Source organism: Microcaecilia unicolor, chromosome 9 (assembly GCF_901765095.1).
Source record: "Microcaecilia unicolor chromosome 9, aMicUni1.1, whole genome shotgun sequence".
NCBI lineage: Eukaryota > Metazoa > Chordata > Amphibia > Gymnophiona > Siphonopidae > Microcaecilia > Microcaecilia unicolor.
Window position 1 is genome coordinate 196,567,719 of NC_044039.1, and position 27,266 is coordinate 196,594,984.

The 27,266-nt window shown below is 46.5% G+C and overlaps 1 protein-coding gene across 1 annotated transcript in view; it reads right to left on the reverse strand.

Moving 5' to 3' along the window:
- Positions 1 to 25,827, reverse strand: part of LOC115478032 (cholesterol 24-hydroxylase-like) — a 72,286-nt gene extending 46,459 nt beyond the window's left edge. The window contains exons 1-5 of the mRNA XM_030215231.1: positions 25,630 to 25,827; positions 19,625 to 19,705; positions 15,310 to 15,391; positions 9,158 to 9,228; positions 6,547 to 6,633 (exon numbers count right to left, since the gene is read on the reverse strand). Of these exons, the coding sequence (XP_030071091.1) occupies positions 6,547 to 6,633; positions 9,158 to 9,228; positions 15,310 to 15,391; positions 19,625 to 19,705; positions 25,630 to 25,757 (449 nt within the window). The 5' untranslated portion in view covers positions 25,758 to 25,827. The remainder of the gene's footprint in view (positions 1 to 6,546; positions 6,634 to 9,157; positions 9,229 to 15,309; positions 15,392 to 19,624; positions 19,706 to 25,629) is intronic.
- Between the last annotated feature and the right edge of the window lie 1,439 nt (positions 25,828 to 27,266).

Sequence of the window (27,266 nt, forward strand, 5' to 3'; positions counted from 1 at the left end):
AATAAATAATAGACATAAGTCCCCTGTTTTGCCACAGTAACCCCCCTAGAATTTTGTTGTTCTCAGCAACTGCTTAGAATTTCAATATGAAATTTTATAGCTTTATTGAGGGCGGCCACTCAAAACTCAGTCCTGGATTTCAAGCATGCTGACTTTAGTAAAATGGGGGAATACCTGAGGAAGGAGCTGATGGGCTGGGAGGACGAACGAGAAGTGGAAGGACAGTGGTCCAGGCTGAAAGAAGCTATAAATATGGCCACAAACCTTTATGTAAGGAGAGTAAATAAAAGCAAGAGAAAAAGGAAACCGATATGGTTCTCCAAGCAAGTGGCCGAGAAAATAAAGGCCAAAGAGTTGGCGTTCCTGAAATACAGAAAAACTCAAGAAGAGGAACACAGAGAGGAATACCGAATGAAACTGAAAGAAGCCAAGAGAAAGATACATCTGGCGAAAGCGCAAGCAGAAGAACAATTCTTGGAGTGATTCTAGACAACCACCTTTCAATTGAAAATCACGCTATACCCACTACAAAGAAAATGCTCAATATGATGTGGATATTGAAACGCGTAAAACCCTATCTTCCCCTGAAAACTTTAGTAGAATTGGAAAAGGTACAGCGAAGGGCGACAAAAATGATAGTGGGGATGGGACGACTTTCCTATGAAGAGAGGCTGAGAAGGCTAGGGCTTTTCAGCTTGGAGAAGAGACGGCTGAGGGGAGATATGATAGAAGTGTATAAAATAATGAGTGGAATGGATCGGGTGGATGTGAAGCGACTGTTCACGCTATCCAAAAATACTAGGACTAGAGGGCATGAGTTGAAGCTACAGTGTGGTAAATTTAAAACGAATCGGAGAAAATTTTTCTTCACCCAACGTGTAATTAGACTCTGGAATTCGTTGCCGGAGAACGTGGTACGGGCGGTTAGCTTGACGGAGTTTAAAAAGGGGTTAGATAGATTCCTAAAGGACAAGTCCATAGACCGCTATTAAATGGACTTGGAAAAATTCCGCATTTTTAGGTATAACTTGTCTGGAATGTTTTTACGTTTGGGGAGCGTGCCAGGTGCCCTTGACCTGGATTGGCCACTGTCGGTGACAGGATGCTGGGCTAGATGGACCTTTGGTCTTTCCCAGTATGGCACTACTTATGTACTTATGTACTTAATTTAGTACAATCCACGGTACTTACCCATGTCGACTACTGTAATAGCATTTTCCTTGGCTGCAAGGCCCATATCCTGAAAAAACTTCAGACTGCCCAGAATACAGCAGCAAGACTCGTTTTTGGCAAATCACGTTTTAAGTCTGTCACCCCTCTTTGTGCAAAACTTCACTGGCTCCCTATCAAAGAACAAATCAACTTCAAGATCCACACTAGAGGTCTGCACGGGAACGGGGTTTGCGGGAATCCCGCAGGTTCCCCCCTGGTCAGCGGGAGTGCCGCGGGGACGGAAACAGACACGCGGGATTCCCGTGGGGATGGAGGATGTTCTGGCAGGATTCCCGTGGGGACGCGCACATACCTTTGTTTGAGACTGGAATGAACATAGTTTGCAGATACTTACAATTCCACCCAGTGAACCGGGGAGAACCAGACAACTGGCCTAAGAGGACACATACTGATCTCCCCATTCCTATCACCCGAAGTAAAAGGGAGCAAACAGCCGGATCCACTGTATTTTCGCCCACCCCATCCTCTCCTGCACCCCATACGAACCCTGGAGCTCACCTTTGCTCAGGAGCACGGCCATGGCGCACAACTCAAGTTGCAGCCAGAAGGAGAGAAAAGCGCAGCGTCGATCCATTTAAGCCCCGGGGTGGTCGCCCCTTCCTCGGCTGCCATCTCCACCTCCTGCGCTTTAGGCTCGCAGTCACAGTGGCATGGCTAAAGAGCACACACGCAAGCAGAGCTCGTCCATACCTTCGGGAGCCCACTACTAGCACTGTCACCCCAGGTGGCGCTCGGGCGGCTGCTTAAATATCCCCGGACAGTCCGCAACCTGCCCGCCCTCTGCAAACATTGGATAACGCAACGCCAGGTTCCGCCCCCTAGGTCGCTGTCTTTCACTCTGACTGGCTTTCCTCACTGCCCGTCGACTGAGTAAGTGTGGAAAGGTGAGTGGGCGTTCACGGAGAGGTACAGTACGCGAGCCCGCAACGCTGGTTGGTGGACCGTCTTGTCATGAAAAATGCAGAGGAGCAGTTAAACATTCAGTATGCATGAACTATACAGGAGTCAAGAGAGAAGTGCAGAGGAGCATTCTTTGAATATGCAGAGTCTATAGATACTTATGGAATAGTAGATGGAGTACTAGAGGTGAGAAATGCCGAGGCGCATTTAAACATGGATACCCTTCCACTTTAGTTCTTCCTTTTTTTATGGGGACGGGTGGGGACAGAGGAGATTACTCACGGGGAAGGGTGGGGATGGGTTAGATTCTGGTGGGGATGAGCGGGGACGGGTTTGATTCCAGCGGAGATGGGTCGCATTTCTGTCCCCGTGCAACTCTCTAGTCCACACATTAATCCACAAGATTATCCACGGTGAATCTCCGAACTATATGCTCAATCTGTTGACCTCCCTACCAGAAACAGGTCTGAATCTTCGCGAAATTACCTCAACCTGCATTCCCCAACTGCAAAGGAATCAAGTACAAGACCTATCATGGATCTAATTTCTCCTTCCTGGGCAGTCAACTCTGGAATGCTCTCCCCAGATCTATCCGATCAATCTGCGACTACCTACCCTTCCGGAAAGCACTAAATACCCATTTATTCAAGCAAGCCTATCCAAACGATCCAGATTAATCTTATGAACCATCTACCTAACACATACCCACCCCCATGATAACGACATTGACCCAGACTTCATGTCCCACTTTACTCCCCTCTCCATTGCCTTTTTCTACCCACTCATCTCGTCTATTATTCTGGTATAATTAACTTTTACCCTCTCTATCAATATTCTGTATTCCTTTTACCATGTAAGCCGCGTTGAACCTGCTTTGAGTGGAAAAGCGCAGGATACAAATGTAATAATAAATAAATAAACAAATGGCTAGAAATGTAGGAAGGGGTGACAAAACTTTCTTCAGGTACTGCCGTGTGGGAATCGCTAGCACGGTTTGGTAAAAAAGGGCCTCTATCCTTACAAAAAGATTCTAAGTATATGCTGCTCATTTTTGACTGGGGCCAGCACAAGAAATTTTCCGCTAAGGTGCAGGATGGCGTAGAAGATTTTCTGCAGAGAATTTCTTGTCAATCTTTCTAATTTAACTGCCAGCCTTGTTATTTTCTTGCAAGCAGAAGGAAGCCTCCCCTGCAAGTTGTAAAAGCAAACTGGAAAGCAACAAACATGTGTGTGTTGGTACAAAACCAAAAGTTAAAAACCCACCATCAACATTTTTCTTCTGTGCCTAAATAAGAGCCTTGCAAAATTTTTCCCTGGATTCTATATCCCACATCTTAAGTTGTGTGTGCAAATCTGGTCGTATTTTGGATTTTCATGCGCAACTTAATTAGCTAACAAGCCAATCAGCGTTAACCACCACTTAACAAGCAATTATTGATACTAATTGACATTAGAATTTACACCCACAACTGTCTAAGCTTATTTTATAACGTGATGCGCATAAATTCTAAGTTGCATAGTTGAAAAGGGGGCATGAATAGGCAGGTCGTGGGTGTTTCACAAATCTATGCGCATTGTTATAGATTACACCCGGTCCGTGCCTAATTTAGACATTATTTATTTATTTGTTGCATTTGTGCCCCACATTTTCCCACCTATTTGCAGGCTCAATGTGGCTTACATAGTACCCTCAAAGGCGTTTGCCCAGTCGGTGGATAACAAATACAAAGTTGTATAGTGATCGTATGAGGTATAAGTGGAGGGTCGGAATGGATGAAGACTGCGTGTTGTCCTGTTCGATCATAGTCATACTGTGTTGGTAGGTGAAGAGGGTTACGTGGGGTCGATGGGGTAGGCCTTTTTGAAGAGGTAGGTTTTTAGTGATTTCCTGAAGTTCAAGTGGTCGTGGATTGTTTTCACATTGGCATTTACACCAACTTTTACTTGGCGTAACTGCTCGCGACTAAATTCAAGCACGCAGACGGGTACTTGACGTATTCTATAATCCACGTAGATTTAAGCATGCTTTTTAGGATACGCCTAGGCGTATTTTTTTTTCAACGCAGATTTTTCAGGAGCCATGTATGGAATCTATGCGTAACCAACTTTTGCAAGGCTCATTATTTTAAGTGCAGAAGAACGAGTGCTGATGTGTGCCGACACTTTTGTTTGGCCATGCGCACAGCGAAACCATGTGTACATGCGCCCAGCATACTTCCCTCGTATTTGCCACAGGTTTTCTGCACATAAAGGGCCCTGTGTACAAAGGCACGCTAGCGTTTTTAGCATGCGCTAACCGTGTAGATGCCCATAATATTCCTACGGGCATCTACATAGTGCGTGCTAAAACGCAAGCGTGCCTTTGTACACAGGGCCCGACATTTTCATGCAGTTAGCTTCTTGCATGCAGCAGTTATTACATTCGCTGTACAAGTCATGCGCTCAGACATCTGCGCATGACTCTACCGCAAAACTTTCCGCATCAGGGCCTACGATCCTTTCCTTCAAACAGATAGGACACACAGAGAAATGCCAGAAAATTATCTTTGGTGTCTGCTTTTTGCAGACATTTAAAGGCTTATTTGTTTATGGCTTAAGGCTGGGCAGGTCCTAACTGTGAGCTATTGGAGATGAGTCTTTTTGATGCCTGGTTATTTTTTTAATTGATAGCATGCCCCGATGTTATTTTTATTTTTTATTTATTACATTTGTACCCCGCGCTTTCCCACACATGGCAGGCTCAATGCGGCTTACATGGGGCAATGGAGGGTTAAGTGACTTGCCCAGAGTTCCACTAGCAGCATTCCATGTAGAAGTCGGCCCTTGCAGATCACCAATGTGGCCGCGCAGGCTTCTGCTTCTGTGAGTCTGACGTCCTGCGCAGCCTTCTACATGGAATGTTGCTAGTGGAATAGCAACATTCCATGTAGAATCTCCAATAGTAGCAACATTCCATGTAGAATCTCCAATAGTATCTATTTTATTTTTGTTACATTTGTACCCTGCGCTTTCCCACTCATGGCAGGCTCAATGCGGCTTACATAGTAACAATATAAAGAATTACAAAGTCGTGAGAAGAATATACAGTTTGTAGTAAATGCTATAAGTAAATTGAACAGAGGAGGAATTGGGTGCAGAAGGAAATGAGCGTTGGGTAACTGAAATCACCCATTATTATTGTGTTTCCCAGTTTGTTACCCTCCCTAATTTCTGATAACATTTCTACATCTATCTGTTCGTCCTGGCCAGGTGGGTGGTAGTACACTCCTCTCACTATCCTTTTCTCCTTTACACATGGAATTTCAATCCATAGGGATTCCAAGATGTGTTTTCTTTCCTGCAGAACTGGTTTACGTTACACAGAGTTTTACAACAGAATGATTATGGGTGTACTCATCCAAAGTACCTTCCAATAGTAGTTTCTGAGTTCCATCTTAACCAATCAGTTGCTCTGCCAGTATTTCTTCCTACGCCTCATGCCCACAAGAGGAAAGCGTACCACACACTCTGGTTTTCAAGAGAGCACTGGCCTTCTGTCTGGGGCAGACAAAAAGTCCATCAGCCTTTTATTTTCTTTTGACCCATCCAGAGGCGTAGCCAGACTTCCGTGGGAGGGGGGTCCAGAGCTCGAGGGGAGGGGCACATTTTAGCCCCCCCCCCCCGCCGCCGCCCCCTCCTGTCGCCATTGTCGCCCCCCCATCTCTGCCGACCCCCCTCCCGCCACGAACCCTCCCCCGCCGCCGCCTACCTTCCGTTTTGCTGGCGAGGGACCCCACTCCTGACGTCCTCTCCAACCGTTCTGCTGCAGAGAAAAGTCTTCTTCCTTGCATGCTGACGTCCTGCACGTTGTACACGCAGGACGTCAGACTCAGAGAACATTTCTGTTCTCCGAATCTGACATCCTGCACGTTGTGCAGGTCAGCATGCAAGGAAGAAGACTTTTCTCTGCAGCAGAACGGTCGGAGAGGACGTCGGCTGGCGGGGAGTGGGGTCCCCCGCCAGCAAAACGGAAGGTAGGCGGCGGAGGGGGCGGGTTCGCCAGGAGGGGGGTCCTGACTGAAATCTACGGGGGCCCAGGCCCCCTCAGGCCCCACGTAGCTACGCCACTGGACCCATCTAAAATGAGTTTATCTTGTTGGGCAGACTGGATGGACCGAACAGGTCTTTATCTGCCGTCATTTACTATGTTACTATGTAGTTTGTCTATCAGTGTGTGAATATATTATATATGTTGCTTGTAGCCCGCTTAGACTACTTAGATTATGCAGGAGATAAATCTGTGAAGTAAAACCATTTTGAAATTTGCACGATTTAAATGAAAGACGTGCAAGACAACTGCTGCAGAACATGTGAACTCTTGCCGCAGAATCTTGGAAAAATCTGCCAAAGGAAACCGGGGCTTATGACACTTACGTTCGACTGAAGGCAGGGTCCATTATTCTTCGCTGGCTATGCCAGTGATTGTAATCTGGATCAGTCACCAGTCCTTTCCCCAAAAATCTAAACAAACAGAAAAAAAAAGGAGGGTGAGGTAAGAACTGGCACAGGTCCATTTGCAGGCGTGTTTTACCTATATGATAGTGCCTACCTGGGGGGGGAGGGGCGCTCCATTAGTTTGTATGTCTGTCTACATGCATAGATGCAGAGACACACCCCCAGAAACACATACACAAAGACAAACCCCTTATGCAGCGTCTGCCACTCAAAAAGACACCCATGGCAAGATGCACTAAAGACTCGTTAAAGCCCTTTCCTTACCGATTCCCTTAGCGAATCAGTAAGGAACGGACATGCATCAAGGAATAGGAATGCAAATGAGCTGCTCGTTGTAGCTCACTTGCATTCTCTATTCCGTCGTTAAACAGTCAGCCAGTCGAGCATGCGCAGAGCAGCCACGCATTATGCTGGCTGCTCTGCGCATGCCAAATACGCCTCCCTGTGCCGCCCGAAGACACCGCGCTGCTCACCCCCTCAGATGCGGCTCGATCCAGAGGACAGTGCAGTTGAGGACGCCCATCCAAAAAAAACCGTCCATTTTGGCCGTCATTCCTCCCTTGCAATAATAAAAACGTCTTTTTTGGCAGTGCTTCACTCAGCTGAGAGACCTGGAAGTCTCTGAGCCAATCACAGCGCAGGAACCTATACTCAAAATCATCAAATGTCAAACCGGAGAACTTTAATTTAGTCAGACTGACCAAAAGGCATATGCAAATAGACAGACACTAACAAACTCTGTGGGGTCTGTTCTCCGGTTTGATATTTGCTGACTTTGAGTATAGGTTCCTGCTGATCATTTATTCATTTGACCCCTGATGTAGGCGTTGTGATACGCTGAAAGACGGACCGTGTCGGATCCCTCAGTATCTGCATCAATAAAGTATTTCTCCATAACATCTCCAGTGTTGGATTTGTCCTTTGGTCAGCCTCTGCTTTTTCCTGTTTGGTATTCCTGACGTAGAAGTTCTCCCTGTTTTTGTTCTAATCAGTTCCGGATTCCCAACTCTTAATTCCTTCTAGGAGTCTTTGAGAGCAATGATATCAATACCTAGTAGCTGAAATCCAGATCTGCAAAATATTCATTTATACAGGGCAGCAAGCTCACGAGATCTTAGAAGCCAACCCTCCTCTTTACTGATCTTTAAGAGGTATTTTAGGACAGTTGTTCTCAACCCAGTCCTTGGGGAATATCAGCCAGTTGGGTTTTCTGGATATCCGCAATAAATATACACGACATAGATTTGCATGCACTGCAGATATCCTGAAAAGCTAATAGATAAGTAACAGTATGAGCTGTTGATCTAAGCGGCGTAAACTAATGCAAAACAAACGAAACAGCCAAATTCAATCCCAAAAGGTCATAAAAAGGCATACAATACTTGAAAGCACGAGAATTACCCTCAGAAACCAAGGTATTGACCAAGGTCTGACCAACAAGACCCGTTATCTATAGAAGATTTTGGTGTCCGTGGTCTAATCTCTTTCATTGGGTAAGAAAATTAATCTCACATGCTTACAATCAGAATGTTCTCACAATGCAGACATTTTCACTGAGAATCAAATATTTCCAAAAGCACAGCTATAGCATAAAATAACTTAGCTTTGCTTAGCTGGCTTAATCACCCCTCATTCCAACTGCTTAATTGTGTTCAACGGGGCCCATATCGTTTCACCCGCTTCTGGGCTTCATCAGGAACAACCCAGTTCAGACAAACTTATGCAGGGGCATTTATCTCGCTGACAAGAATCCACTAGGAACCATTGCTGGTGGTTCCTAGTAGAGATTAGACCACGGACACCAAAATCTTATATAGATAACGGGTCTTGTTGGTCAGACCTTGGTCAATACCTTGGTTTCTGAGGGTAATTCTCATGCTTTCAAGTATTGTATGCCTTTTTATGACCTTTTGGGATTGAATTTGGCTGTTGTTTCATTTGTTTTGTATTAGATATCCTGAAAACCCAACAGGTTAGGTGTGCACTGAGGAATAGGTTGAGAACCTGATGAGTGAAAGACCTCAAGAGCTCCAGAAACTTTCAATTGAAATCAAATAACTAGTTCACTCTTGGTGTTACGCTGCTCATAAGCCTTTGTACTTCTTGAGCACATGGAACACATGATTGATTACTCCTATACATCTGCAATGACCAATTTATCAAGTGGATGACCTTATTTTATCTAAGAGACTCCTGATGCAGGCCTTGTCGGCCGAAACACAACTGTGTCGAGTCTCGGTTCTCTTTTAATAAACTGTTTTATCAACTGGAGCGTTGCCCACCCTTTCTTGGTCATCTTCGCTGTTTTTACTACACATTGTGTTCTGCAGAGATTTGTTTCTTCTGTGTATACATCAATTGAACTGAAGGACTGTCACCATGCAACCAATAAGTTGATTTTCTTTCAAAATGTTTGCATTATTGAGATGCCCCTTATCCAGACCTCAAATTCAGGGTAGACCAAAACAGGATTATCAAATCCCTTTCTCCTTTCCAGATGTGCAGGGGAGACTTGCATTTGGCTGCTTACCTTTCACCATACACTCCAAACAAACGATCATAAGTGGAATCCTTCCTGTACTTGGGGGACATAAGGAACTCCTGGAATGAATTCAGAAAGTACATTGCAATTACCAAGTTAATTAATTTTACCTAGTATGCTGTGAGGAATGACAACTGTGTGTTTTGAAAAAGCACATTAATCCCCGGCTTCTATATATGGTGCCTAGATTCTGAGCAGAGATATGTGCATATCTTAATTGGCGGAACAAGGTAATCGGCATTTTTAACAGCACTTAACAACAATTACTAATTAGCAATAATTACAATTTATGCGTGGAAATCACTAAGTGTATTCTATCAAGAACTATGCCTAAATTGCAAAGCGCACAGTTCAAAATAAACATTTGTAGCTTAAAAGGAGTGTGTTTATGGGTGTTTTGTGGGTGTTCCAAAGTTTCCACGCATAATTACTGCGTACATCTAGTAGCGCTATAGAAATGATAAGTAGTAGTAGTAGTAGTAATTACAAAATAAGAGCCAGTGCGCCTAAATCTACACGCATGGATTTACACCAGGGTTTTACTGGTGTAAATGAACGCACCTAGATTTAGGCGCTACATTATCGACTAAGCGTATTCTATATACTGTGCCTATATTTTATAGAATACGCTTAGTTCCGCGCAGATTTTTTAGGCGCCAGATATAGAATCTGGCCCTAAGGGGGGGGAGTTATTAATGTGAGCAACTGTTAAGTCAGGTTATTTTACCACATTGGGATATTTTAGCAGAGGGTCTCGCTGCATAAAATGGAACCCTGTGGGAGTCATGTGATGCTGCCTAGCTGTGCAGATGTCCATCAGCTCTGCTCCTCTCATGCCAAAAATCATGTGGGAGCCTTGAAATCCTTATCCCAAACTGGCCCAGAATACCACTGAGGGTGTAAAGGACACTCAGGAGCACAAATTGTAGAACTTGCAGCGTTTTTCGTGCAGGCACTGTGCAGAATGCCAGCAAAGACTCCTCGGTCTGGAAAGGAGTGCATGCCAAACAGAAGCTCCAAGACGGTGGTCTTGCAAGCTACCGCACCGATAGTGATCCTGCAAGAGGAAGCAATTCATGAACTTACCAAACAACTCAACAGCTGCCCTTGACGAACGATTATCCAAACTGCAAGCATCAGTAGATGACATGAAAGAGAATTTGCAGCAGCAGCAGGGCTCACGCCTGCAGCAAGCTGAGGAAAGAGTATCGCTTCGGGAGGACTGGTGGATTCGGCGTAAGTGCACCGTGCCACAATGGAGTCTCAGTGTAAATAATTGTTATAACGAGTCGACAATCAGGAAAATAGAGGAAGGAGATCAGGATCATTGGTCTAACTGAATCAGTGAAAGATAAGGAACTATGGGAATTTATCGAGAGCTGGCTCCCCAGTCAATTAGGCCTCACACTCCAGGATTCCTTTCTGAAGGTGGAGCACATATATCCAATGATGATGCAGTGTACTCAAAGAGAGAGAGCAGAGGCTGAGACTAGTGATGGCACGGGACGCAACAGAGGGCACTGGAGAATTAAACACTGCTTGAGATATTAGGCACTCCAGAGCAATTCTTGCTAGACATGCCAGGTGCTTTTCGAGAAAGAAGGCATGGGGCTATGTTGCTTCGTAAGGTTGTGTCTGATTGCACGTAAATGTATATTACAATACTGGACCTCTCCTGATCCTCCGGCCTACTGGCATTGGAGGAATCAGGTTCACTTGGTGGCAACCTGGGGGACCGTAGAAGTTAAAGGCTCACCTAAATGTAAGAGGAGATTTTTGGCGATCTGGGATCCTTATTTACAAATTTTACATTCCCGGGGTCGTAGTTTGCTCTTAAATAAGTCTCAGTGACTCATAAGAATTGGGTGCCTACTTAGAAGGTGGGAGGGTTGAGGAAGGGGTGGAGGGGAAGTGATCTTATTTATCTGTTTATGTTGTACCTCGAGAGGGTCACAAGAGCCAGGACCCTGCGAGGCAAAGATGTTGTTTACTTTGGGGAAGGGTGGTCCAATTTTGTAGGGTTGTTTGTTATGTGGGGGGGGGGGGGGGGGGGGGGGGGATGAGAAATGTCCTAGTATTTGGATCAAGAATTTGATTTGATCGGGGGAGTTGGGTAGGGGAGGGGAGAAAATGTAAAAATTTATGATGGTGTGTTTATTATCTTGTCATCACCCAGTCTGTTTGTTTTTCATTGGCTGTATATTGAGATTGCTGACTGTTAAGCCTGTTGTATCATCAATAAAAATGTTGAAATATAAGCACTGCTTGAGAGAGAGAAATACAAGGTATTGGGGAGGGTTGGCAGGGGAGGGTTAGGGGTTTCCCATAAACATGATCAAAGGAGGGATGACACTAATTGTATTATACTGTTTATTTTTAAATATTTGGATTTTGATCACACCTTTTCAGTAGTAGCTCAAGGTAAGTTATAGTCTGATACACTGGATATTTCTCTGTCCCAGGAGGGCTCACAATCTAAGTTTGTACCTGAGGCAATGGAGGGTTAAGTGACTTGCTCGAGATCACAAAGAGCAGCAGTGGGATTTGAACCGGCCACCGCTGGATTGCAAGACCAGTGCTCTAACCACTAGGCCACTCCTCCACTATAGCAACATTCCATGTAGAATCTCAAATAGTAGCAACAGAATTTAAAATAGTAGCAACATTCCATGTAAAATCTCAGATAGTAGCAACAGAATCTCAAATTATTTATTTGGATTTTGCTCACATCTTTTTCAGTAGTAGCTCAAGGTGAGTTACATTTAGGTACACTGGATATTTCACTGTCCCAGGAGGGCTCACAATCTCAGTTTGTACCTGAGGCAATGGAGGGTTAAGTGACTTGCCCAAGATCACATGGAGCAGCAGTGGGATTTGAACCGGCCACCTCTGGATGTTAAGATCAGTGCTCTAACCACTAGGCCACTCCTTTATGCTGTTTATGTGATATGAGATGCAACACATTCTTTAGCACTGTGGTTCTATTTATTCAGCAACTTTGTGCGTGTTCTTTTTTGATTGGTTTACAATGTACAGTGCATCTTATCTCTGATTCAATAAAGATATTTTAAAAAATGGAACCCTGTACTAAAATAATCGGACTTGTGGTAAAATAGCCTGACTTAACAGCCCATGTTGATAACTTTCACCCTAAATCAGTAGTGCCAGATAAACTGCTTTTGGAGGTTTGTTTTTGTGACGAAACAGGGGACTTATGTTTGTAACTTCTTATGTGAAAGTATGACATTTGTTCCCTAGTGCATTTCCCTTGTTTGGTCAGCAGATGGTGACTGTCTTTTTTTCGTAAAGCTGTTACAGAAGTGACAGTTTTTCCCCACTTAAGCACTGAGGTACTCTTTAGTCTCAGACAGGGAGAGGACAGAGAAAGAGCTCTTCACTAAGGCCCTGTAAGCAGCTATATTTTGTGAGCAGCTATATTTCCTGAACTCCCCAGGTACTACTCAGGTAGTAAACAAATCTTTAGTTAGTTTTAATATTGATACCTGTTTGATTTATCTGCTATTGTTGCTATATTTTCACCATTTTTTCCTCTTACTGTTCACTGTTCAGTTTCCTGACAATAAACCTTATTAGTTTATTGACTCTGCTGTCCTGGACTGACTAAGAATGTGGTTTGTGTTTTGGTGTGTGAGTGTCTTCGGGGAACTGTGGGAAAACTGGGATTGTGGCCCCAGTGTCCTTAGAAACCACTGGGGAAATAACTTGCGGATGGGAGACTTGCCAAGAGGCAAGTGGGACCCAGCAAGCGAGTGGAAGGGTATGCCAGTGTAGAGCATGTGTGCAGGTAGTAGCGGACCTGAGCAGTGCTGGGACAGACCCTTTAGGTGGCCGCAGGGTTAACCCCCCAGGTGGGCTCTAGGCGTTTTGTGACAGACTTCTTTTCTTATTTTTTATTTTATTTTAGATTATTCATTGTGCTGTTAAACTGAATCACTGAGACTCTCTCTTCTCATTCCAGTTTTGAATTCATCCCTGCATCATATTAGTCCATACCTACTTTCTATTGACTCTTTCCCTGCTGAATAAAATTCTAACATCAACGTGCTGGCCTTTCTTGACAACTAATGAAGACAACACCCAGATCCATAAGCAGAACTAGCAAATGGGGAATCAGGGGCTGACACTTAAAGCTTACCATGCTAGCAACGTCCGATTTAAACTGGTTCTAGCCAGTCTAGCAATCACGTTATTCAGCGTCTAATGCACAAAGGGGTTCTGTATGGTTTTTACAATTCGGGATAGCAGCTAACGATAATCCTATTCAATGAATTACAAAGAGCTCATTAGTATTAAAATGAGCATTCCGAGTGATGCACAGACATTTCCGAGTGATCCACAGAAAGGAGTGCCTACCTTTATCGTGCAAAATTTTCCGTCAGGTCTGGAGCTGTCGTTGTGTGAAGGACACTTCTGAGAGGAGCAGTCTGCTTGCATTTTTCAATAGCAAGCAGTATCAGAGAGAGGCGATCAGCTTAGAGGCCTAGTGGTTAGGGTGGTGGACTCTGGTCCTGGGGAACTGAGTTTGATTCCCACTTCAGGCACAGGCAGCTTCTTGTGACTCTGGCCAAGTCACTTAACCCTGCATTGCCCCAGGTACAAATAATTACCTGTATATGTAAGCCGCATTGAGCCTGCCATGAGTGGGAAAGTGCGGGGTACAAATGTAACAAAAAAAATAGCTAAGGGGGGGGGGGGGCTTTCAGCAAGGAGGAGATTTTTTCAATAGCAAATACTGTGGGAGAGCAGAGCACAGCTTAGGGGTGAAAAAATAAGCATACAGCCAATCGACTGGGGAAAGCCCCTTGTGATGTCAGCTGGCAGCTGGGCGAGGGGAGAAACAAGCAGACAGCTAATTGGCTGGGGAAAGCCCCTGTCAGCTGGGGTGCTTTTAGCAAGGAGAAGATTCCCAAGCAAGATTATCAGGGGCAGAGGGAAGGCAAGTAAGCTGCAGGAGGAAGGTGGAGCCAGCAACAGAGCACTGCAAGGGAAAGGAGACAGGGGGTACAGTGGAGCCAGCAAGTACTGCAGGAGAAAGGAAAGAATACACCAGTCCTAGGAGCATGTACAGAACAGGACACTTACCGACAGACGTTCTGTGCACGTGCAAGGCGCTTTCCCTACCGAGCTGCTTGCTGAAATTGTGTGCAGCTCATTTGCATGCGATTTCCTTTCAGCATTGCTCACTATTTCCAAATCGGTAAGTTCTACCAAGGTTCTAAACACACACGGTTTTTAACTAGGACCTTTTGTGCATTGGGCTCTCAGTCCGATGTAATAAGCTCCTCTGGCCTTTAGCGCAGTGGGTTACCTCCGATTTTCCCCACACTAATCTTACTCTCAATGTAGGAAGAGTTTTCAGAGCAGTAAAATCGCTGTGCTAAAGTGGGCATGCAAAGCATATGCAAAAAGGCCGAAACAAAAACTGCCTTCATTGTAAAAAAAAATGCACTAAATTCAACTTCTCTTTTATTGTAACATAACATAGTAACATAGTAGATGACGGCAGAAAAAGACCTGCATGGTCCATCCAGTCTGCCCAAGAAGATAAATTCATATGTGCTACTTTTTTTTTATTTGTACTGTCCTCTTATTCCTGGGAGTAAAAATTCTAGCATGGGAGCAAAGAGCCATCTGAGAAGTGCAGCATTTGGACCTCAGATGAGCATGATTGGCAAAGATCCCTGATGGCTCGTGGACCCCGGCAACCCTCCACCCTCCGCTCCACCAAAACAAATCGTTTATCATTTGAAATGGTTTACATTGCAATAAAAAGAAAATCAAAACAAATCTAAAATTGGAAAAGGAACGCCATAAAATAAATAGAAGCACAATCGCTCAAGACCAATCAAACAATTAACAAACCATAACTCAAGCCAAAGTACAACCTGCAGGAAACAGACTATTACAAATTGAGTTTCTTCCCCTTGCTGCAGGAAAGCCAACTGGAAAGAAAATCCCTGGTTTCTGCCAGTGGGGCCCAGACACCTACCCACCTTAGATCAGAAGGCAGGAGCGAAGCCCACTCACTCCTGCCCCCAGTGCCCCCGTCTAGCAAAATGGCAGGTGCTTCGTTTTCATAAGTGGCCAAATCCAAGAGAATGAATTTGACGACATCTTACCTTTACAGCTTCAGGACTTGAAACAAGAAGTATCACTCTGTGAAAGACATTCAAACGTACCACGGGGCCATATTTCTTTACCCTGAAAAGGAGACAAGAATAAGATAATCAGGGTCTCAAACTGCACCTGAAACAATGACAACTACACTGCTGGTGGGGGGGGGGGGGGTTCGTCATGAGCCAGAACAAAATTTGTAACATTACTTTTATGGGTCTGTACTGGTCCCAATTTCACTAGACTACAGGGAAATGTAAGTGGATGGGGGGGGGGGGGGGGGAGGGAGACCACTAGACTACCATGGAAATTCACTGTCTCCTTGGTAAGCAAATCTCTCTCATGCATAATCATTGTGGTTATCCTGAAAACCTGTCCTGCCTGTGGACCTCAAGGACTGGAAATGAGTAGCCTTGGCCTAGAGCCCTGATGGCGAACCTATGACAAGCGTGTCAGCACTGACACGCGTAGTCATTTTCGATGACACGCGGCGCCGCCGCAGTGTGGTCCGCCCAGTGCTCCCCTGCTCGCTCCCTGCTGTTTGCACCGATCCCTGCCTCGTAAAACTTATTTTTTCGCGAACCGGCAAACTGAAGAAATAAAACAAACAGCTGACAGGCTTGCCTCCTTCGATCGCGTCGGCCGCTTCCTTTCCCTGCATTCTCAGCGTGTCCCGCCCTCGAGGAAAGGAAATGACATCAGAGGAGGGCGGGACGCGCTCAGAATGCAGGGAAAGGAAGCGGCCGACGCGATCGAAGGAGGCAAGCCTGTCAGCTGTTTGTTTTATTTCTTCAGTCTGCCGGTTCACGAAAAAATAAGTTTTACGAGGCAGGGGTCGGTGCAAACAGCAGGGAGTGAGCAGGGGAGGGTGAGCAAGTGGGGCTGGGGGGTGTGTGTGGGCAAGTAGGGCTGGGTGTGTGTGTGTGTGGGCAAGTGGGGCTGGGGGGTTGTGTGGCCAATTGGGGCTGGGGTGTGTGTGTGGGCAAGTAGGGCTGGGGTCTGTGTGTGTGGGCAAGTGGGGCTGAGGATGTGTGTGTGTGGGCAAGTAGGGCTGGGGGTGTGTGTGTGGGGGCAAGTGGGGCTGGGGTGTGTGTGTGTGTGTGGGCAAGTAGGGCTGGGGTGTGTGTGTGTGTGTGGGCAAGTAGGGCTGGTGGTTTGTGTGTGGGCAAGTAGGGCTGGGAGTATGTGTGTATGGGCAAGTGGGGCTGGGCAAGTGGGGCTGGGGTTTGAATGATCTCAGGGGCAGGTGGAGGCTGGGGCGAGTCACTGGACATTGAAGGGAGGGGGAGGATAGGGGGCAAAAGAGAATCGCTGGACATGGAGGGGATGGGATAGTAGGGCAGAGGAGAGAGGAGAATGGAGAATTGCTGGACATGGATGGAAGGGGAAGGCAGGGAAGAGAGAATTGCTGGACTTGGATAGGAGAGGAGGGCAGGGGAGAGAGGAGAATCACTGGACATGGGAGGGGAGGGGAGAGGAGACATGCTGGACATGGATGGAGGGGAGGGAAGATAGGAAGGAGATGCACATGGATGGGATGGCAGGAGAGGAAGGAGAAATGCTGGAAATGGATGGAGAGGAGAGCAGAACAGGAGATAGAGGAGAATTGCTGGACATGGATGGATGGAGGGGTTGGCGGGGAGAGAGGAGAAATGCTGGACATGGAAGAAGAAAGGAGGAAAGTAAAGAAATAAATGGAAAGAAAGCCCTGGAAACGGAGTTAAGAGAACAGATAGAGAGCAGCAGAATCAGACACTTGGACCAGTATGGATAGAAAACAGTCACCAGACAACAAAGGTAGAAAAAAATTATTTTATTTTCATTTTAGTGTTTGGAATTTGTCCAATTTCAGAATTTACATCTGTTGTCTTATTTTGCACTGGGTATACTGGAGCTGTAACATCTTACAGAAATGATTTATAATGAAAAAAAATCACAAGTTATTGTTTTTCTCCTATACTAGTATATTTTCAATGATGTCTGTTTATATGCGCCATGGCTGATATAAGGGGTGTGGCTAATGTGGGTATGGCTATCATAGGGGTGGAGCCATATGTGGTGACCCCACCCATAATGAGTACCGGCACCTTTTTTTCTACAAAAAATGCACTGGGTCCGCCCTCCCTCCTCGCTCCCGGAAACTAACCTTAAAGCCTCCTTTCACGTCGCAGCAAGCAGCAGCAGGGCAGGCCACTCCTTCCTTCCGTGTCCCGCCCTCGCCTGACGTAACGTCCGCGAGGGCGGAGCACAGAAGGAAGGAGGAGAGGTCTGCCCTGCTGCTGCTTGCTGCGACGTGAAAGGAGGCTTTAAGGTTAGTTCTGGGCCCGGTAGCGGGTGGAGGGGGGGGGGGGGCCCAGCGACCTTGGGTGGGCAGCGATCTCGGGTAGGGGGCAGCGATCTCGGGTAGGGGGGGGCCCGGGGGCGGTCCTAGTAGCAGTGATTTTTCTCGAAGTGACACACCACCTGAGTTATGCTCGGTTTTTTGGCGAATTTTGACACATCAAGCTCAAAAGGTTGCCCATCACTGGCCTAGAGGATTATATGAAAATTTGAAAGATGATCGAACTGTTCACTTCTTTCTTTAGAAATAAGATTATTACTGGATGATGATGATGATTTAAGGTGCCTTGAACAACCTGGTAAAATGTGGAATTAAGTTTAATATGTGCAATTAAATAAATACACATATATTTAAAATAATAATGGCTATGTAACATGTTATGTATAATGTTTATAGGCTGACTGAAACATCTGCTGTACCTGAATGTAACTCATCTTGAAACTACCACAATACATAGTAACATAGTAGATGACGGCAGAAAAAGACCTGTATGGTCCATCCAGTCTGCCCAACAAGATAAACTCATATGTGCTACTTTTTGTGTATACCCTACCTTGATTTGTACCTGTCCTTTTCAGGGCACAAACCGTATAAGTCTGCCCAGCACTATCCCCACCTCCCAACCACCAGCCCCGCCTCCCAACCACCGGCTCTGGCAGAGACCGTATAAGTCTGCCCAGCACTATCCCCGCCTCCCAACCACCAGCCCCGCCTCCCACCACCGGCTCTGGCAGAGACCGTATAAGTCTGCCCAGCACTATCCCCGCCTCCCAACCACCAGTCCCGCCTCCCACCACCGGCTCTGGCAGAGACCGTATAAGTCTGCCCAGCACTATCCCCGCCTCCCAACCACCAGCCCCGCCTCCCAACCACCGGCTCTGGCAGAGACCGTATAAGTCTGCCCAGCACTATCCCCGCCTCCCAACCACCAGTCCCGCCTCCCACCACCGGCTCTGGCACAGATAGGTAAGTCTGCCCAGCACTATCCCCGCCTCCCAACCACCAGCCCCGCCTCCCAACCACCGGCTCTGGCAGAGACCGTATAAGTCTGCCCAGCACTATCCCGCCTCCAACCACCAGTCCCGCCTCCCACCACCGGCTCTGGCAGAGACCGTATAAGTCTGCCCAGCACTATCCCCGCCTCCCAACCACCAGTCCCGCCTCCCACCACCGGCTCTGGCACAGATAGGTAAGTCTGCCCAGCACTATCCCCGCCTCCCAACCACCAGCCCCGCCTCCCAACCACCGGCTCTGGCAGAGACCGTATAAGTCTGCCCAGCACTATCCCCGCCTCCCAACCACCAGTCCCGCCTCCCACCACCGGCTCTGGCACAGATAGGTAAGTCTGCCCAGCACTATCCCCGCCTCCCAACCACCAGCCCCGCCTCCCAACCACCGGCTCTGGCAGAGACCGTATAAGTCTGCCCAGCACTATCCCCGCCTCCCAACCACCAGTCCCGCCTCCCACCACCGGCTCTGGCAGAGACCGTATAAGTCTGCCCAGCACTATCCCCGCCTCCCAACCACCAGCCCCGCCTCCCAACCACCGGCTCTGGCAGAGACCGTATAAGCCTGCCCAGCACTATCCCCGCCTCCCAACCACCAGTCCCGCCTCCCACCACCGGCTCTGGCACAGATAGGTAAGTCTGCCCAGCACTATCCCTGCCTCCCACCACTCACAGGTGGGTAATAAGAGGCTGAGGGGTGTAACCTCGACTAAGCATGTCCTTGAGGTTCTTCTGTCAATTTCAACTTCACTAATACCTCTTTCCAAGCCAGTCATATATCTTCTGCAGGCTTGTAATGACCTCGTAAACAACTGGAAAAGGGGGGGGGGGGGAGGGATACAATATTAGGTTCATGAACACAGATAGAATATGTTCAGTTACTGAGCCCTTCTTGAAGAACAGCAGCTCAACTAGAAATGCACTAAACTTAAACATGCTGTTAACATGGTAAATCAAGAAAACTGAACTTACCATTCTAGAAAGACATCATACATTAACATGTTGCTATCGCTGGCTGCCTGCCTGAACAGGTACCAGTGCCCCAGCAAAAAGCTGTAATTAAAAAAAAAAATAAAAAGAAATTTCAGGTTTAGAATAACTTTGGTTCTAGTTTAAAATACAGTGCTGCTGTGTAGAGACTCTTTACCTACTGTCATGATCACAGGGCATATTTTGGATAGGATACGGGGTTGGATATCCTGCTATACTGATGTGTTTCAGACGAACTTACCTTTGGAAGACTAGTATCCAATAGAGCAGACTAATCACTTGCAGGTGAAAAGTTCCAGCAGCACCGTTGTAATGGTATCAGTTTATTACTGAAATATGTAGCATATTTGCTGGATTATATATACACCAATATATTTGTGTATCTTTTAAAAATATATATTTGACACTGCAGAAGAGAGAATAGGTTCATTTCAAGCCCCTCTCTCTCCATTCCTTTTTCTGGGAACTTCTGATAGCAGGGATAGTTAAGTACAAACACTTAACAAACACAAAAGAGCTTCCTCTGCCCTCCCACCTAACAAAAGATGGACTAAGGTGGGCACCTGAATAAAACAAAGAACTCAGAGGAAGCATAAACAGGACATTTGCTTGTCAAAGGTATACCTGCCCCTCCCATCAGCTTTCAAACATGTGCAGAAAGGAAGGACTTGTAATGTGTATCTGCCCCAGAGACTGAGCAGGACATCAAAAGAAAATCCAGACTGTAAGTCTCGTGATGTCATAAGACATGAGACCAACTCAGGGGTCGTGTGCAGACATGAGACCAAGATACCACAATGCTTTGCAAATGCCCAAGGGTCGTGTGGAAACCAGGACAAAGATCCACATGACATATCCTCCTGCAGCTTGCAAGATATAAAAGGACAAGCTGTTTCCCAAGAGTCAGATTCTCATCAACTGCCAGCAACTCAGATTCTCTTCACTGCAAACAACTCAGATTCTCATCAACTGCCTCCTCCTCTTGGAACCTGCCTCCTCTTGGGACCTGCTGCTCTCTTGGGGTCTGCTGATGCCTTGCTCCTGAAACATGTGCTCATCAATCAGCTGGACCACAGCATGCTTGTAACAAGGACTAGTAAGTTAACCTACCTGCTACTTTGTTCTATTTTATGCACAGATTACCTGTAAAGATTTCTTAAAACCTACCTCTCGTGTGCAATTGTATATTAAATCAACCTTTTTGAAGCTAAAAATACGGTCTCTTTGTGTTCTGAGTATATTGAAGCTACATATACTTAATTTATTTAATTTATTGCAATTATCTCCTTTGGTGATTGGTGGAGAAATTAATATCCTAAAACTTATAAATACAGCACCTGCTCTTAAATTATAAGCAGTGGCGAGTTGCTCTAGAGCTATTTTCCCCAAAATAAATCATTTCTTGTAACACCGTCACTGCTTCTACCTTGCATGTATCTCATTGCAAAGGTACTTAACAAATCTTAATAAACATATGTCATACTGTAAATTATTACTATCAGGTCTGGATCAACACTATATTGGACCTCAGGCAAATATATATGAATGTGAATCCCTACAATGGCTCCCCATTACTTCTCATCTATTCCTCCACAGTCACATTCACTCTTCCTTTCCCCTCTGTTCTGTTCCCCCCCCCCCCCCCCCCCCCCCAGATTCTTACACTTCACCTCTGCAGAAGTGGCACATGGAAAACAGTAGCAGGCTGTGAATGAGCCTGGGGCCTGTGAAAACACATGGTTTGAGTTGAGTGACTTAAAGGGAAAGGCATCAACCTGGGCTACTGTTAAGACGTATTAATTTACCACAACTCATGCTATTTTAGCACAGGTCCCATTTTATGCAGCGAGACCTAGTTACTAATAACTGGGGTTAACAGTAAAATAACGTGTGTTAAAGGTAGCCCATGTGGATAACGTCCCTCCTTAATTAAAGAAAAAAGAAATGACTGCCATAAGTAACAAAAAGAGACCCAAGTATAGAGCAATCAAGCCATTATGACACCACTAATGAGGTTGGCTCTTAGGCATCGGTGGAATGAGGCATTATGACATCATAATATCAGCTCCCTTACCAGAAATAGAAACTCTCCACACTAAGGGGGGAAGTTATCAATGTGGGCTACTTTTAAGATGTGTTATTTTTCCACTAACGTGCTATTGTAGCATAGGCCTGGCATCTCCCCATCTCAACCCCCACCGGGAAGGTTCAGCATCTCTCTATAGTCCCACCCCTGCAAAATGGGTCCATCATGTTTTTGTAGCCCCCCCTCCCCCCAAGCTGTTCTCCACATTTGTTGCCACTGTCGGTGACACCCCACAAATTTAGAGGATGCCTGGGGGGCTATAGAAAGATGCTATGGGGGAGAGGGATGGAGGGATACTAGACTTGTTGGGGGGGGGGGGGAGAAGTTCAACAGCAAGTGGCCCCTACCATTGGGTGGCCCCAGGCCTTTTGCTGGGCTCGATCAATGGTGGCTATGCCCCTGCACACAGATTTCACAGCAGGTGGAAGTTTAGATACAGGGAAAATGGGGAAAATCCACTATTTCTGGGATAAGCAGTATAAAATGTTTTGTACATTTTTGGGATCTTGCCAGGTATTTGTGACCTGGATTGGCCACTGTTGAAAACAGGATGCTGGGCTCGATGGATCTTTAACAGGATGCTGGGCTCGATGGAACTTTGGTCTTTCCCAGTATGGCAATACTTATGTACTTATATGTACTTATGAAAAGGGCTGGCGCAGGAGAAGGGCAAAGTACAGGTCGGGAAGGTGTGCTCAGATAGCTTCCTACTGGTGGAACCTCCTGGCTTCTGAGGCTTGCCTCTCTCTCTCTCATGAGAGTTACTACTACTACAAATCATTTCTACAGCGCTACCAGTCGTACACAGCGCTTCACAATTGAACATGAAGAAAAGACAGTCCCTGCCCAAAAGAGCTTACAATCTAAATAGAGTTGTAATTGGAATCAGTGCACAGGCCCTTAGGCTTTAATGATTGTGAGAAGGGGTTCAAAGTAGATACCTGCACAGGAACGGGGTTCCCACAGGGATGGAAGTAGTTCCTGCGGGCTTCCCGTGGGGATGGAAACAGTTCTGCGGGGTTCCAGCGGGGATGGAAACAATTCCTGCGGGGTTCCTGTGGAAGTGTAAGCTGCACCTGACCTAGCCTCTCGCCTACCGAGTACCAAGTTCTTTGAGAGCTGTCTCCTCTGCCTCCTCCTTGCTTTAACAGCACAAATGTGGAAAGTCTTCCATTAAGGAGGTGGTAGAGACACAAATGATGATGGAATTCAAAAAGGCATGAGATGAACACAGATGATCTCTAATTAGAAAATGGAAGTTATAAAAGAACTAAACTTAAATGTCTGCATGTGTGTGGATGTGTCGACTGACGCTTAGATGGCGACTCTGGCTGTGATGAACTAGGGCCGATACCAGGCAGACTTCTATTGTCTGTGTCTCATATATGGCAATCTGGTTTAGGATGGGCTGGAAAGGGCTTAGACAGCAGTGGTTGGAACATGAGGACAGTGCTGGACAGACTTTTACGGTCTGTGTCTCACAAATGAGAAGATGAATAGACTGGAGTGGGCTTCGACGGCAACCTGAGCAGTTGGAACATAAGGATAGGGCTGGATAGACTTCTATGGTCTATGTCCCAGAAACACCAAAGAAAGCCCATAATCAAGTATATAATATCACACTCGTTGATTTAATCATGAATTGATAATGAGTGTGATTATTGGGCAGACTGGATGGACCGTTCAGGCCTTTATTTGCCGTCACCTACTATGTTACTATTAATCCTCTTTGCTCCCGGGCTGATGGGCAGACCTGAGCTCTGACACAGGCTCGAGCATCAGATGTCACCTGGCCTACCGGCACATGTGGCAACCTCTCAGCATAGAGTGCCAGTGAATCAGAGACAAGTCTTACACGTGCGCACCAGAGTGTTCCAAGTTCCAAAGTCCGTTCCTTCCTTGCAGTGCTGTGGCTCAAATCCAGAGACAGACAGAGAGATGACTGGAATTTTTATTTATTTACCGCCTTTTTGAAGGAATTCATTACAGCAGTAAAAATATTCAAAAACAATACAAAGTATGGCATGGTATACTATTTACAATGTCAACGCGCAGAGGGAGCAGCAGGGAGGGAACGAGCGGACTCAGCCAACAGGCGCGCGACACCCTCCCCCCCCCCAGCGACGTGCACCCGGGGACGACCGCCCCCTCCCCTTGGTACGCCACTGCCTTCAGATCCTCAGATACTATCACCCCAAGATCCCTCTCCCCGTCCATACATATCAGACTCACCGCCTAACACATACGTCTCCCGTGGATTTCTACTCCCTAAGTGCATCACTTTGCATTGAATTTTAAATTGCCAAACATTAGACCATTCTTCTAGCTTCTGCAGATCCTTTTTCATGTTTTCCACTCTCTCCTGGGTGTCTACTCTGTTACAAATCTTAGTATCATCCCCAAAAAGCCAAACTTTACCTTCTAACCCTTCGGCACTCACAAATATATTGAACAGAATCGGCCCCAGAACCGATCCCTGAGGCACTCCACTACTCATCTTTCCCTCAACCGAGTGAATTCCATTAAAAGAATCCCTAACTGATTTACAGCTCCTTTTACTAAGCCGCAGTAGTAATTACTGTGTGGCAAATGTAACGAATCCCATAGGAATTGAATGGGCTTTGTCACATTTGCTGCACCAGGAATCACTACTACTAATAATCATTTCTATAGTCCAACTAGATGTGCGAATGCTGTACGTATTATAAGCAGGTACTTTCTCTGTCCCTAGAGGGCTCACAATCTAAGTTTTTGTACCGGGGCAATGGAGGGTTTAGGACCCCTTTTAATAAGCTGCATAGGCGCCTACGCGCACCGAATGCAGGCCACATTAGCGTTACCGCCCAGTTACCGCGTGGCTTTTGCGGTAATTTCAATTTTGGCACGCATCTGAAAAATATTTTTGATTTTCTGGCGCTTGTAACGGTCGTGCGCCAAGTGGCATTTGACGTGCGTAGGTCATTACTGCCCAGATTATTTACCGCTAGGTCTATGGCTGGCGGTAAGGTCTCAGACCCAAAATGGATGCGTGGCAATTTTGATTTTGCACTATTCAGGAAGTGTGCACTCTTTCCTTACAGTGCTGGCATCTACTACTACTACTATTTAACATTTCTAACAGGGTTATGCAGTGCTGTACAATTCAAACATAGAAGGACAGTCCCTGCTCAAGGAGCTTACAATCTAAAAGATTACATCTGTGCAGCAGTGGCGTACCAAGGGGTGGGGGCGGTCCGCCCCGGGTGCACGCCGCTGGGGGGGTGCCGCGCGCCTGTCGGCTCCGCTCGTTCCGTGCTCCCTCTGCCCCGGAACAGGTTACTTCCTGTTCCGGGGCAGAGGGAGCATGGAACGAGCGAAGCCGACAGGCGCGCACGGCACCTCCCCCCCCCAGCAGGTAAAAAGGGGGGTGTCCTTTCGCCGGGGGGGGGGGCGCATCAGCGATCCGCCCCGGGTGTCAGCCACCCTAGGAACGCAGCCCTTCTGAATATTGTGCACTGCTAACGACTCACTCCCATGACAGAATGAAAAGAAAGAAAGATATCCAAGAAAAACGATCCGGGAAACGACACCGTTGACATGTTCTGGCTGCACATCCCTAACCCCTTGGAGATCCTCTGGCACAGTAAGAGTGTTGAGAACTCAGTATTGATGATCAATCCCCAACATATCGTGGCATAAAGTGAGGCTCGTCCCTGTCATGTCATTATTATGTGCAAGACTAATCCATTTGCACTGACATGACCCCAAGTGCTTTTGCCATAAATTAACACAGTCCACACCCGTGCAAGACTTTTTCGTCCTAGTATTTCCCTGTCTTATAAAGAAGTCAATCAATAAGTTACCGTCGCCCCTAATCAGCTTTTAGGGAAAATTCTCCTCACAGGGGCTGGCTGGGTCTCACCTTTTCCGGGGAGGCCCCGGGATGTGGTCGTACTTCAGATGACTGTATTTCACGTAGGCGCAATAGAGGAGAAAGACCAGGGCTGCGGCGCCCAGCGGGAGCCAGCACAGAGCTGCCCATAAGGCCATGTTCAGCAGCTCTCGGGGGCAGGCACCTGCACACTGAGACGCAGGAGGTAGCACAGGGACACAGCAGCTGGGTGAGTCGCAAATCCCGTATTTCTGGCACGCGGCGGTGGGAACGGGGAGCAGGCTTGAAGAAATGTGTTTGCCAAGAGCAGGTGCAATGCCGCCCTCTTCCTGAAGCTGTTTAGGGGAGGGACCCGAGTGGGAGGTTTGATGATTTGTTTTTTTTCTCCTGCTGCCCCAGACGCTCCGCTGAGGTCAGTGAAGTGCACGGAGATTCACAATCAGCCAGGGGGTGGGGTACAGCAAATGACTGCTCCTTCCCCCGAGACTGCTGCTTCGCAGTTTAAAAGCCCCACTCCACTTCGCAGTCTTTCCTCTCTCGTCGGTCCCGGGTGAAACGAGGATCTCGCCGATCCAAAAGCGCGCGGCACAGCCCAATGGGAAGACTCAGGGGGTCTTGTACTAAAGCTTAGCGCGAGTTATCTGCAGCAGCAGGACCCAGTTATTCCTACGGGCCCCTCTGCTGCACATAACTCGCGCAAAGCTTTAGTAAAAGCCCCCAGGCGATCGCTTTCCGGATCGAGTTAAACTTTCACTTCCATTGATTCCTTCAGATCTAATCAATTCTTGTATTCGGTACTGCTAATATCCCCTTTCCAGGGTTCTGTGCGGTTTACATTCTAGGTGAGGCAAAAGCCGATAAAGTTAGTGCGAGGTATGACAACAATTAGAGATGATCGGTGTAATGCCTGAGACCAAAAAGGTTAAAGCCAGTGGAGTGTTTTGAAGCAGTCTTTGGGAAGAGAGAGGTTTTTAGCCTCTTCCAGAACCTAAAGTAGCTGTTTTCGTTTTCTGTTCCGATGGCAGTAGGTAAAGAGTTCCATATTTTAACTCCAGGGAATAGAGATGAAAAATCTGATTTCGAATTGGCTTTTGAAACGGTGATACTAGCATCAGTTGTTATTTTAGTCTGTTAGACTGGACCAAACTAGTGAAGTGGTCTTAGCAGTTCAGAGGTGAAACCCTGTAAGATTTGAAAAACTAAACAAACAGCTTTGAACCTGAATCTGGGAAGCCAGTGCAGTTTGTTGAGTTGAAACACCAGTATATTGGATTTATTTATTTTTTATTGCATTGCATTTGTATCCCACATTTTCCCACCTCTTTGCAGACTCAATGTGGCTTACAATAGATCACGAGTAGTGGCAACATTTATGAAAGTATACATTTAGTTTATTCAGCCTGCTTGATACTACCGAAGGTCTCGCCGACCCCCATGGCTGCGCCAACTCACTCTCTGGCCAGTTAAATTCCCCAGCAAAAGACAGCAGAAATGCAAAGGGTTGCTGAAATAAAAGCTGCGATTTGGCAATATTTTTGACTTGTGTGCAGAAGCAGCGCCATTAGCTCTGTTTATTACTATACTGAAAGAACTTTTGGGGACTGGTTTTGCTCTGCTTAGATTTTCTTATTATTTTTTCTTTTTATACTTTTTAAAGCTGCTGCTTC